Below are 12,737 nucleotides of genomic sequence, written 5' to 3' on the forward strand. Positions count from 1 at the left end.
AAGGCACATATGTTTTATGAAATGATCCCTCTCCATTTATTGAGTGTGGGAATAGATCTATTGCAGTTATCAGAGACAGCTGATATTATAGTTTACCTTGTATCCTCTGCTAGAAGCCGGGAGGCTGTGACCCTTCCTAAATCAGGTGATGAGAAGTATTTCTTTTCAGTGTAGTAGTCTCTCAACTGAGACATGGGATGGTATTAGTGCTTCTGTATATGTGACTCCCAGGCATTAAATAAACCTTCCAGTTCCTTTTGTGAGTTTATTTTAGTAGTTAACACATTCTGAGGAAGGAAAATCTGAAGGAAAGAGGAAGGTCATGTGCTGATCTTGTTTCATTATTACATCTGTCCAGGACACTTGTCTGGACCAGGAGCACTTCTAAAATTTGTAATTTTATAGTTGACTCTGTATTGGCTAAAGCAGTAGGTCAGTTCTCTGTACTTTGTTGCTGGATGCTGAAAACCATTAATGCAGCATGAAGATATTTCTCAGGATCATGTTCTTCCTGCCACATCTCCACATGTTACAGTGCTTTTATTAATCTATTAGAACATGGTCTTTCCCCTTACAAACAGGCATTTCACAAAAGAGTATCAACCCTTCTGAATTTTGAGTGCATGTTTTTTCTTGATGGCACATTATTTTGAAGCTGATGTCTGCCCATAGATGGCAAAAGCAGAAGAATTGCAGGAAAACAAGTTCCATGATGTAAAGAAACTGTTTTAGCTGTGCTGCTAGTGAAGGTTTGCTAGCCTCTAGATCACAACATTTTTCACCCAAATTCTTGTCTCAGCAGCGTGCTTTTCTTGGTACAAGGGCGTGGTATGGAAGATGTGTGCTGCGACCCAGGAAATGCATGAACAGATGGTTCTTTTGCAAACTGCCCTTGCCTCCTTGTGCTGATGCATGGCAAAGTTTAATCAAATTGGAGCATTATTTTGCCAGTACTTCTTCACTTGGTTCTTTGCCTTTATTGGGTGTAGCAAATGATACTAAGGGAAGCTATTCTGCAGCTTAATGGTGGCCATTTGGGACCAGTATCTCTGCTGTGTGCATATTGATAAAATTTCCTTCTCAAATCCCCCAAGTGCTGCTGAGATAAAGGACTGAACTAGGGATCAATTACATATTTCACATTTCACTCTGTGCACTGGAGGAGCTGGAGCTATCTTGGCTTTGCCATCTGAGATTTAATGTGTATCGCTGTATGTTTGTTTCTGTGCTGCCCATTCAGTCACTTGTCCAAGGGCTGCTTTACTGCTGCAGGCTGCATTAACCATGAGTAAAAGGCACTGCCTTGGCTTCCTGGTTTGACCTGAGTGATCTGGGGCTGAGGCAAAAATGTTATGCGTACTTGATCACCTCAGAAAAAATTCCTGTTACACTTCAAGGAAAGCATGAAAAAGCACAAACATGTGCATGTGAAAGGTGACTTTTCAAGCAAGTGGATCATCATCTTCAGGCTTGTATGATACAAAATGACTTACAAGCGACCCCTTGCATTTTGCCCTGAGTGTTTTTGACTGCATTAGGTATTTTGTAAGCACAGTTGGAGCTGACAGCTTTTGGCTGGCAAGTGCATGTATCCTTAGAGGGAGATTTGGCATTTTGGTTTAGAGGCTGCACTGACCAAGCCAGTCATAATATGAAAATTTTAGAGTTTTCATGAGTGAGGTTTACTCTAATACCAATACTAGATTAGAGTTTGGGTGTGGATTAGCCATGTCATGTTGTGCCTGTATTTTACGGTATGTAATGGCGCCTTCACGTTCCTTTCCATTGTCTAGGTTTCAGTTTATATTTATAACCCCCCCCTCCCATACATTAAGCAGCTTCTTCCCCTGGACTGACTTACAGTGTTCAGCTGTGCTTTTCTCTGCTCACTGTTTTGAACATGTCCTTTCTTTCCCTGAGCTTGGAGGCAGGTGAGACAATCTAAGTGCCACCTGCTTGGCTTAATGTCATGATTTCTGCTGGGGGCATCACACTTTGGAGAGTCAGGGCTACTGGCTGGGGCAGCACTTGTGGCAAGAGCTCAGGGTATGCAGAGCCAAAAGGGACAGGCTGTTCTGGATGTATTACAGGCTTTGGAAAAGGCAGATAGCAGGGTGAGTTGAAAAGTTCATTTTTTCTTGCTGTGAGGTGAGATTTACATGGAGAAGTTGACTTCAAAATTATGTCCTGCATAGCTCAACAAAGCCTGGCTGTCTCCTCAAAGCCTGTGACAAAGCAGTTATGGTGTTTCTTATGTTTGGCATGTTTTTGTTAGATTGCCTGAGGCAATTGGGAAATATGTTTCTGGAAACTTAAATGCTCACATGTGGTTGGTTTGGGGCTTTTTTTCTTGTTTGTTTCTTTTTATTTGGTTGGTTTGTCTTATGGTTTTTGTTTTTTTTTTTTTTCCTCTCCTTTTCTCTTCATCAATCACTCTTGCCAGAGGAGGGGATCACCGGGTGGAGCTCTACAAGGTAAGTGGCTGCCTGTGGTGTCCAAACAACTGCATTAACACATCAGATGTGCACAGAGTTGAGAAGACTGCTCCTAACAGCCCACTGCCAACAGGCACAGGCCTTGGGGCTCTCAGCGTCCTTTAAATAGGCAGCCTGTATGGAAAAAAGGGATCTGTAAGCTGTGAGCACACTTCTCCCATCTTCAAAGGTGTTTGAAGGGTCTTTTATTTGCTGTTGTTAACTGCCAGCTCCAAGTGAGCTAACCAACACCGTTTCTGGGAAAAATCTAAAGTTTTATTTAATTACAGCCCCAATTTGATTGATTAACTGGATTTCTCTTTTACTCATGGCATGTGTGTGAATGGTGCCATCTCAAGTGCAGAAGGTTTGTAGAAAACCCAATGAATTTCCCAGGTGCAGTATTATGGTGTGAGTTATGTGAGAACAGACAGCCTCAGTTGCTTTGAGTGTTTAGTCTAATGACTTTTGGGGTAATTTATTTTATTAAACTCTCTTTTGGCTGAAATTCTCACACACAGTTTCTTGGTCTCATATCACATGTTTCTAAAAGAGCCAGAATTGTTTTTGTGGTTCATTTCAGAGAGGTCTGTTTTTTCTTCTCTTTATAATTTGTGTCAGTGTTGGCACTCATAAAGCTTTATTGCATGCAATGCAAGATCCCCTGCTGCAAAGCCTTTTAAATTCAGATTGCTTAGAAAATAGTGTTTAGCAACCCCAAGGAGGCAGGTGATACTTAATTTCCTTTAAGAAAAAGAAGACGAGCTAAGTTGCAGAAAATTGGTTGAGGAGACTGTCATGTATGGTGATCTATTTTTGTCATTTTTCTGGGAACCAGCCTGTGCTGCGATGCATTTTGTGCTGGCCAAGACAGCCAGAGGAGTTGGTTTTGATTCTGATGGACACGAGTAGCAGTGCTTCAGAATATTCACAGGCTTGGTGTGTTTCTGTGTGTACATGTACAGAGAACACAGTTTACCAAAACCCAAGCTTTCTGTTCCTGGCTCTGGTATTCTTTGCTTCTGAGAACATCCAGGCAAGCTGCTTAGTTTGTCTTTTTCAGTCAGTTACTCACATGGGAACACACACTTGGGCAGAACCACTCCAGAAACTCCATGTTTGTGTTTATTTCAGCAGGATGAACCAGTTTGGGATGCTGTCCTTTTTGCTGGTGCTTTTAATAAGCCTTCAATGCAGCCAGCACATAGCAAACATGTGTAGAAGACAGGTGAACTCTCAACAGATTAAATAATTTTTAATGGCTTGGAAAAGGCGAGATTGTTTATGATATCTTAGCAGTAAAATCACGTTGTAAAGCGAAACTCCAGATTTTTCACAAAGAAACTTTGTGTTCTGCATGTCCAGTCAGGGAATCCAATGTGTAAGTGAATATATAAAAATGTCATGTAGTGATTCCATTGGAGACAGCTGTCCTGCAACACCTAATTTGTTAATTAATATTTTACCTGATTATTCTGCTGTTATGTAGGCTGCAGTGGTGTTGTATGTACAACACAACTACACCTCTGTGCTGTTGGCACAGTTATTTGCGAGAGGACGTTGAAGAAACAGTAACTTGTGAATGTATATCCCAGAGTGGAGCTATGGCATATTTAATACCTGTGCTGTAAAGGGCATTTGCCCTGGAAGTGCACACAGGGTGGACCTTGTCACCTCCAGTGGAACCCCTGTGAAGGGTTTAGAGCCCAAGAAAGAGGAATTGGAATTGCTTGAAGAGACCTGAATAGCAAAAAGCAAAGGAGCTATGAATGACTTTGAGGTTGTTGCAGTTGCATCTGCTAATAGAAATTGCAAACAACTTAAATGGCATTAAAAGCTCAACTAAATGCTGCAAGGGTGAGCATGATGTCACATGTTGTTCTTACTGGGGTGCCAGCAAGCAATGGGGTAAACTGTGGGATACATACATGAAGTTACTGTCTTTCCATCTTCAGGCCACCGTTTAGGTTCTGGTGGGACAGTGGAAGTGCTCTCTGCCTTCCCAGTCAGGTGCCAGTTGTCTGTGTAAGCTCCACTTGACACTGTGTGCCCCAAAGCAGTTGTGAAATGTTTAATTGTTTATAAATCTACCCAATATATGTAATCTCTTAAAATTGTGCTACAAGTAATGCTCAGCTGACAGGTGTCATTTCATTTGTTGGCTATAATAGTCCCAGTCCCACTAGAAATGGTGTTGGTTTTATATTTCCTCTTTAGAGTATAGTATAGTACTAATATTGCTTTTTTTTAAAAAATCATGTGTCATACACAGACCACAAGAGCAACATTTTAATCCTTTTGTAACTTTTTGTTGATTATCTACTGCAGACCTGTTAGGTTCATATCAAGCAACGGTAGCTTGGAATGCTTGTATTATTTTTACCAAGGCACTTACTCCAAGCAAGTTGATCTAACACTGAGTGTTTTTACTTGCTTTTAACAGATTTTGTTAGGATTACCATTGGTTATAACATAAATCTCCATAATAGAGCAATTGTACATATTTGATCTCTACATTTAGGCCTTCTGAAATGGGCTCCTATATGTTATGCTTACATTTATGCCAATTCGAGTAATACAATTGGAGCAGTTGTACTCTTTCAGTGGAAAACATGAAAATCTTTGCAGAGGAAACAGTAGGATATTTGCAGATCTTAAGGTCAAAGCTGTTAAAGGGATAATCAACATCTTAGGTAGCCTGATATGAGGTCTAGGAAACAAACAGAGTAAAACCAGTGGGCTGAGATGATTAGTGTTTGGAAGGCTCTGTGTCTGCTACATTGAAAAGCTGTGAATTGGTCCTTTAGCATGTCAATAATGTTATAAAATGAATCCCTGCATCCCTCATGCAAGAGCATGGCTGGTGTGCAAGTCTCTGTAATGGGTTTCTGAGTGTTTCTCTGCCTTCCAGGTTCTCAGCTCCCTCGGGTACCATGTGGTGACGTTTGACTATCGAGGTACGTGGGCTTCTTTTACGAACAATTGCTGCCTGCTAATTAGGTGTGGTTATTGCTTCTCTTTTCCCCCCTCATGGGTATCGAAAGAATTTCCAGAAATTTCTTTCTAGTGCCTTCATGTGTAGCACTGCTTTGTGCTGTCCAGCTGGGTGGACTCTGGCTCCTGTCTGTCCTCAAGCACAGGGCTTGTAGATGGGGGAGCTAAGGAGCAGAGAGTGAGCCAGGCACACAGGCTGTCACAGCATCCACTTAAGGCACCCTCCAGGTGCACTTATGGAAGCTGATGGGCTTGCCTGGGTGTAGTCCTTTTGGATAAGATCTAGTTGACTTTCCTAAGGTCACACAGGGAACTGAACTTGCACTTACTTCCTTTTAAAAGCCCATAGGTGAGATAAGACAGAGTAAATGATTTGCTAACAATACTTGGCAGAAGCCATGACTGCTTTGCACCTCTGCACCAGCAGTCCGGCATCTGCTGCTCTTTTTTTACCTTCTTAGTATTTAACCCATGGCTGCAGTGTAATGCCACTATAGATACAGGAAAGAAATTAATCCATTGCATTTTTATCAAGAAGACATCTGGGAGAGGTTTATTTGTAGGAGCTTGCCCTGTTTTTCAGTCCTGCTGGCAGCTGTTTCTCTGGCTGCTGATTAGGTATCAGATGGGATGTGGGGTGCTGGCTGCTGAGCATGCAGTGTGTAGATGTGCTGCAAAAATGATGGAGCCAAAGCAGTCAGGAGGGTGGAAAATTGCTGGAGGGCACTGATTGAACAGCACAAGCTGATGCTGCAACAGTTCTGTGAGACACGGTTGGGCTTTGGCCCTAAGCATCCAATCCTGTACTGGCAGAGACTCACCTCACAAACTGGTTACACGCAGGCAAAAGCAGGAAAGGTTTGGGAGCTGGGCTGTTACAGGTGGGTACATGCAAGAACGCTGTTGTAGCAGTGTTTGAGATCCAGTCCTTGATTTTGTTGTTGACTAAATCCACAAAAACTCCTTGGCAGGCAGCAGTTACCTTGATTAAATGACTGTGGAACCATCAGGGCTTCCAGCCCCAAGTCGTAGAGGTGCACAGTGACGTGAACAGAAAGTGCCCAAGTCCCATCCATGTCCCTTGCAGTTGCAGATGGGCTGCATGGGAAGAGCTGGCTGGCTCTGCTGAGCAGTTTCAGAGATTCTCAGCAGGACTCTTTGTGTTCCAGGCTGGGGTGACTCAATAGGCAGCCCGTCAGAGAGGGGAATGACCTACGACGCCCTTCACGTCTTTGACTGGATAAAAGCACGAAGTGGAGACAACCCTGTCTATATATGGGGACACTCCCTGGGCACAGGGTAAGCATCTAATCTTGGTGGCACTTCTAAAGAAGCAGTTTCTAAAGAACACTGAACACTGACCTTGGGTGAAGGTGCTGTTTGCTGTAATCCCTGGGCTGGCTTGGCTCTTGGCACCTATGGCATAATTTCTGGGGGGTGGCTTTCCCCTTTGCACTGCACAGAGTGGGAAGGGCTACAGTGAATGACTGCAGCAATGGATCTTGAACATTCATTGTCCAGAGGGTTCGCGCTAGAAAGACATTTAGAATAATAGATTGTCCTTCAGAGCAGAACATCAGACTTCTCTGGTACTCTGAAGGAGTGTCTCAGACCAGCCACACTTGTGTGTGACTTGTCCTTACAAAAGGTTTTCCTCCTATCCTGGTAAACATGCCATGTGTAATCAGTGCTTGTCCTGCATGACTACACTGCTGGCCACCTCTGACATTTGTGTGGTCATGCCTGGCACAGGGAAGTTCAAGGTGTCAAGTGCCTTTGCCTCCATGTTTTTAACTTTCCTGCTTCCTCCCTTTCCATGGCTGTCTGGAGGTGAGTCATGTTCAGCACCAAGTGCTCTTTACCCCTGTGATTGGTGGAGGAGCAGGGGGCAAACACAAGTTACCTTTGAGTTGAGCTGTGTGCAGATAAACTGTAAGACCACAACAGCTGTCCTTGCTGTGAAACACGTGCTGGAACAGGGAAGTATTTCAGGGTAGTGCCTCTTCATTGCTGTGACACTGAACACCCTGCTTTGTTTGAGAGAAGACAAAGACCTTTTCTTTGGCTCGTCCTCTAAATTTTTTGCCCTGTTCAGAATCCCTTTCTGGGTCAGACCATGCTTGTGATGTTTCCCAACACTTCAGTCAGTGTCCTGAGACTGGTCCCCAGCTGAGTTCTCTGGTGATTGCAGCCAGTCTGGAGTCCAAGGTCTGTGAAACATGCTGTGCTTGGAGGATTCAGCAAATTTGGAAATATCCCTGTCCTGTTAGGGTGATGCATAGGGGAGACCTTGCTGCTTTCTGTCCCAGTTAGGGAAGCTCCTTGCAGTGTAGCCCTGGGATGCTGCACTCCAGCTGCCTGGAACACACCTCCCCCTCTGCCTGTAGCCCTGCATTCCCCTCCTGCTTGCTCAGACCTTGTGGTCTGGAGGTGGGAGGCTGTGTCACACAGCTGTGGATGTGCTGGGAGCCTGAGAGCCACCTGAAAGGAGTCCATCCAAGGGGCTGCCTGGTGTGTTGCTTCCTTGGACTTGTTCACTTAAACACAGGCCCCTGATGTCACTTGGGACAGTCGGGTACATGAGGCCGGTGGGAGCCCAGGTCACTGTGGGCAGGCTGCCAGGACCTCGGGCAGTGTGAGGGATCGACCTTGTGGCTGTTGAGTTGTGCCTGTGCCCCCTCTGGAGCTGCTGCTCTGCAGAGGGCCTGTGCCAATTCAATGCTCGTTCTTCTTTCCAGGGTTGCGACGAATCTGGTGCGGCGCCTTTGCGAGAGAGGTAAGCGTGGCGCGTGGATGCGCTTCCCGGCGGCCGCCGCTGTCCCCGATTCCCGCCGGCGCTTGGGGCCGGGACAGAGCTGTCCTTGGCGCACCGTGGTGGCAGCTGCTCTCATGAGGCAGATGCTGACCTTGCTGGCTGGCTGCACCCCTGCATTTCAGCACATTGCCTTTGGCTTTTCAGAAACGCCCCCGGATGCCCTGATCCTGGAATCTCCATTCACCAACATACGGGAGGAGGCACGGAGTCACCCCTTTTCTGTGGCAAGTAGTCAGTGACTCTCACACTGGTGGCATGGAATTGTGTGCATAGAAATGAGCCTTCAGAAGTGCTGCAGCTGAGCTAACTGCATGACTTGTGGGGCAGTGGGGATATCTGTAAACATCAGGGGTAAAGAACTACACTTGAGACAGCTGCTGGGAGCACAGAATAAGCAGTGCCAGAGCCATGTGTCCAGCATGGGAATGAATTGGCTCTGAACTGAGTAGACACACAGTCCAGGCCTCAGATGCAGCCAAGCTGGTGAGGTGCCCTGGGATAAAGCTCTTCCAGGAAGAATTGCCAACAGTCCTGCATGATACCTGGAGACTTTGACCATGCAAGCATCCACAGGGCCTGCTCCTGAGCAGGCTGGTGAGATGGGCCCAAAACAGGGCAGGAAAAATAATGCTGGTGGAAACAGGGGCAATCTCACTGCAAAGAGCACGGTCAGCAGCCAAGGGATGTTATGGGATGGCAGTGGCCTGCCCTGTTAGTGCTGTTTGTATCACTGGCCTGCTGGTGCCTGCCACTAATGCACATTTTTCCTCTCAGATATACAGATACTTCCCTGGGTTTGACTGGTTCTTCCTTGACCCCATCACGACAAGTGGAATTAAATTTGCAAACGATGAGAAGTGAGTTCCCTCTTTGCTGGGGTTTCAGCTGTGGCTGCAGTGAGCCATGGCAAGCATCAAGGAGGATAGACATGAGACTGCACTCTGGCTCTTTTTTGGTGCAGCATTGCTCTTACTGGAGTGATTTCAATTACTCTCACAGCCCCGAGAGCAGCACAGCAGAGCTCTGTCTTTTTTAATTGTTCATTGTAAGGACAGATGCAACAGAGAGAACAGAGACTACTCAGGGATATGCTGATTAGGTTCATGCCATTTATGCTTTTCAAGTGTACCTTACACATTAAACAGTAGCATTGGAACATGGAAGGTTTGGGAATATTCCTTTGCTGTGCATTTGCCACCTTGCCTGTAATCACACAGTCTCCTTTCGCTGAGTCTTTCATTGAAGACCCTGAGCATTTGTGAGTGTCCAGTATTGAAACCGAACCAGACCTTGGTGGGGGGGTGATGATTTACAGTGGAGTGAGCCACTTTTCTCTGGTCTAAGTAGCAAGAAAATTTTATGAGCTTGTCTTTCACTGGTAAATTTTCTATAGATCAAGTGAATGGTGCCCAGATAAGGTTTTAAATTGTAGTAAATAACCCACGGGACACATTTGTCATTACAGTTTTCTTAGAAATGCACATGTTGGTGTTTGAGAACGATGGGATTGCTCTGGGCCTTTGTGACATTGTTGTCTGTTTTACAGTGTGAAATACATTTCCTGCTCTCTGCTCGTCCTTCATGCTGAGGATGATCCAGTGGTACCATTTCACCTGGGAAAAAAGGTACACACGTTGCTCTGCAAACTGATCTGGTGGGAGGAACTGGTGTGGATAGAACAACATCCCAGCCAGGCAAAAAGTCAGTAATAGAAAGGTGTAAAACACACAGCCCAGAGGGACTGCAGATTCTGTGGTGCTGGAGGTGGCAAATCAGTAGTGAAATGAGGCTGGAGCTACCAAACCTGCTCCAGCCAGGGCCCCTCACCCACGCCTGAGGGGGCTGCGGGTCTGGCAGGGGGAGCTGGTTTGGAGTAACACGAGTCCCTCACCTGCTCCCCTTGGGTTCAGCTTTACAACATCGCTGCCACATCGCGGAGTTTCCGGGACTACAAGGTGCAGTTTGTGCCCTTCCACACAGACCTCGGCTACCGGCACAAGTACATCTACAGGAGTCCAGAGCTACCTCGGATACTGCGGTAACGCCGGGGCGGGGCTGGGATGGGATGGGCTGAGCACCCTTTGCTCTCCACAGTGGGGGAGATACCGGGGCTGGCTTAGCACAGGAGTCAGAGCTCTCCACTTCCTTGCAAAGCAGGTTTTGGGAAGGGGAGCCACAGAAATCTGGGAGCACTTTCTGGGTCATCTCTGCTGTGAGCTGGATGCTCTGGAGGAGCTGTTGCAGAGCAGTTGCTTCAGCTTGGCTCTTTTAGTGGGAGCCACTGATGGGTGTGAGAGCAAAGCTCAATGCTCTTCCCTGGAGCTGCAAATGCTTGAGCCATAGTATCTGCCAGGGGAAGACCTGCAGGCTGTAGTGTGCACCAGAGTATAGGAGAGCCGAGTGTCACTGCTTTGTCATTTCCTTTCTAGGGAATTCCTGGGAAAATCTGAACATGAGCATCATCACTGAAGACTGTCTGCTTGTCAGCACAGAGATTTTCATTTCCTTCCTCTCTCTCCTTTTCCTCCCATCTCCCTGTGGGTCAGTCTGCCGTTCTTCCATCCCTGGCACTAGAGGAGGTCAGGGATTCCCGTTCCAGTCCTGATGTGTACCCTTGGCAACTCCAGCTTCTGGCATCAGCATCTGTGACGGCAGAAGGAGGAAGTTGTTGGCTTCTTTTTGGACATGGATGGAGGGGTGGTAAGAGCCCAGGAGCCAGTACTGAACCATGAAAAATGTAAGTGCAGCAAAGCCTCGCCAACCCATCGTGGTACTGCTGAGGACAGATTTCCTAGGACACTGTGTCATGACCAAGGATGTTTCTTTCACTTTTAAACACTGCTGCTGTTTTTGGATCATGTAGAGATTCATTTGTAGGCAAATGGCTTTTGCCATGTCTCCTTACTGCAGTTGTCTTGCTTGAGTTTGAGGTGTTCTTTTTCTAGAAAATACATGTTTTGCCTTTCCAATCAGTGGCTGTAATTACAAATATATGGAGGATCCAGGTAGTGAGAGGTATTTTTATTTAGCTCTTCAGTCACAATGTGCTGCAAGTGTTGGGGTAATTGCACACATTTGGAAATAAAATGAAAGATTTTTTTTTTGTTCTTCCTTTTGAAACATATATTTAGTGGGAAAGGCTCTAGTGCCCTTTTATCTTTCCTTAACCCTTTTCCTTCTGAACATCATTTTTTGCTCCCATTCCTGCTATCCTCTGTGGACCTCCTCCTTTTTTACACAAGTACTTCCTATTAGGATTGGAATGACACATGTATATAACTGCGGACTTGGGTGTTTGATCTCCTCTTCCATGAACAATGTGTGCCCAGACTGCCAGAATGGATGTCTTCCATTACCCCTGTATGTACCCAGACAGCCATGTGCTGCTTTTTGGTGAGAAGGGCAAGGGGTTTTTTTCCTCAACTACTTTTTGACTCCTTGGGTCAGGTTTTCCTGTTCCTGGTGGCAGTGCTGCTCCACTGTAGTTAAAAGCAGACAGTGATACACAGTTTTTGATGCAAAAATAAATCTGGGGTGTCGCTCCCCATCTCTCCCCCCTGCCTTCTGTGTGCTGCCGGTAGCACATCTTAGCCCCTCTGCCAGCCATTGTCCGGGAGGCAGAAGTGGAACTGAGCCTTTCCCACAGGGAGAGCTTCTGGGGATGTCCTTGTCCTGCTTGTGGCTGGAAGGGGGGCTGGTTTATGCTGCTGAAGAGCTCTGCACTGAAAGAGGAGTCACTCACACACTGCCTCACTGGGGTCCTGCCCCTTGTCAGTCCATACAGACAGGACCAGGTGCTGTAGGTTTAGTCACGAGTGCTCAAAGGGAATTGTGCTGCCCCAAGGGTCTGGTCAGGGGTGTACAGCATAGTATAAACTGCTCAGCATGCATCAGAGTTATATCTGCAGGCTTATACTAGTTGCAAAAGAGACAGTAGCTTGTTCTTGTACCAAGATTCTTCTGCCATTAGTGCAGTTGTCCCTGAGGTTTCTGACCCCTGATACTCATAAAGTAGCTGTGCCACTTCACTACAAGTGCATCAACCATAATTCATTGTACTGACAGATGAGAAATACTTACCTGGCTCTGGAGGGTAACACACATTCCAGTTAATGCTGCTGCTGGCAGCTGGCTTGGGGCAAAGTGCAGCCTGAGCTGGGGCCTGGCTGGCTGCCTTCCTCCTGGTGGGACAGCTGGGAGTCCAGCATGAGAACTGCTGGTGTTGGTGGTCCCAGCACCACCATTCCTCTTAGCAGGCCAGTGAAATGCTTGGAAATTTAAACTGAAATGTTTATCTAAAAGTGGTGTAGTTTTAATAAAGGCATTGACTGCTGATCACTTTAGCTTTACCAGTCTTACCTGGCAGTTTTTGGGACATTTTCCCCACACTGAGCAGGTCAGCTGCGCTGGGGCAGGGCTGCAGTATGGTGGGGTGTGGGAGGTGAGCTGGTGCA

The 12,737-nt window shown here is 46.2% G+C and overlaps 1 protein-coding gene across 1 annotated transcript in view; it reads left to right on the top strand.

Annotated features, from left to right (window-relative positions):
• The window catches only part of ABHD12 (abhydrolase domain containing 12, lysophospholipase), a 38,737-nt gene extending 26,105 nt beyond the window's left edge, over window positions 1-12,632 (top strand). The window contains exons 5-13 of the mRNA XM_042031896.1: window positions 2,444-2,474; window positions 5,386-5,431; window positions 6,638-6,767; window positions 8,207-8,244; window positions 8,428-8,507; window positions 9,058-9,140; window positions 9,830-9,908; window positions 10,194-10,321; window positions 10,713-12,632. Coding sequence (XP_041887830.1) covers window positions 2,444-2,474; window positions 5,386-5,431; window positions 6,638-6,767; window positions 8,207-8,244; window positions 8,428-8,507; window positions 9,058-9,140; window positions 9,830-9,908; window positions 10,194-10,321; window positions 10,713-10,752 — 655 coding nt within the window. The 3' untranslated portion in view covers window positions 10,753-12,632. The remainder of the gene's footprint in view (window positions 1-2,443; window positions 2,475-5,385; window positions 5,432-6,637; window positions 6,768-8,206; window positions 8,245-8,427; window positions 8,508-9,057; window positions 9,141-9,829; window positions 9,909-10,193; window positions 10,322-10,712) is intronic.
• Window positions 12,633-12,737: the final 105 nt, after the last annotated feature.

Source organism: Corvus kubaryi, unplaced genomic scaffold, assembly GCF_017639235.1.
Source record: "Corvus kubaryi isolate FWS band 111438036 unplaced genomic scaffold, C.kubaryi_AGA036_p1.0 37347, whole genome shotgun sequence".
NCBI lineage: Eukaryota > Metazoa > Chordata > Aves > Passeriformes > Corvidae > Corvus > Corvus kubaryi.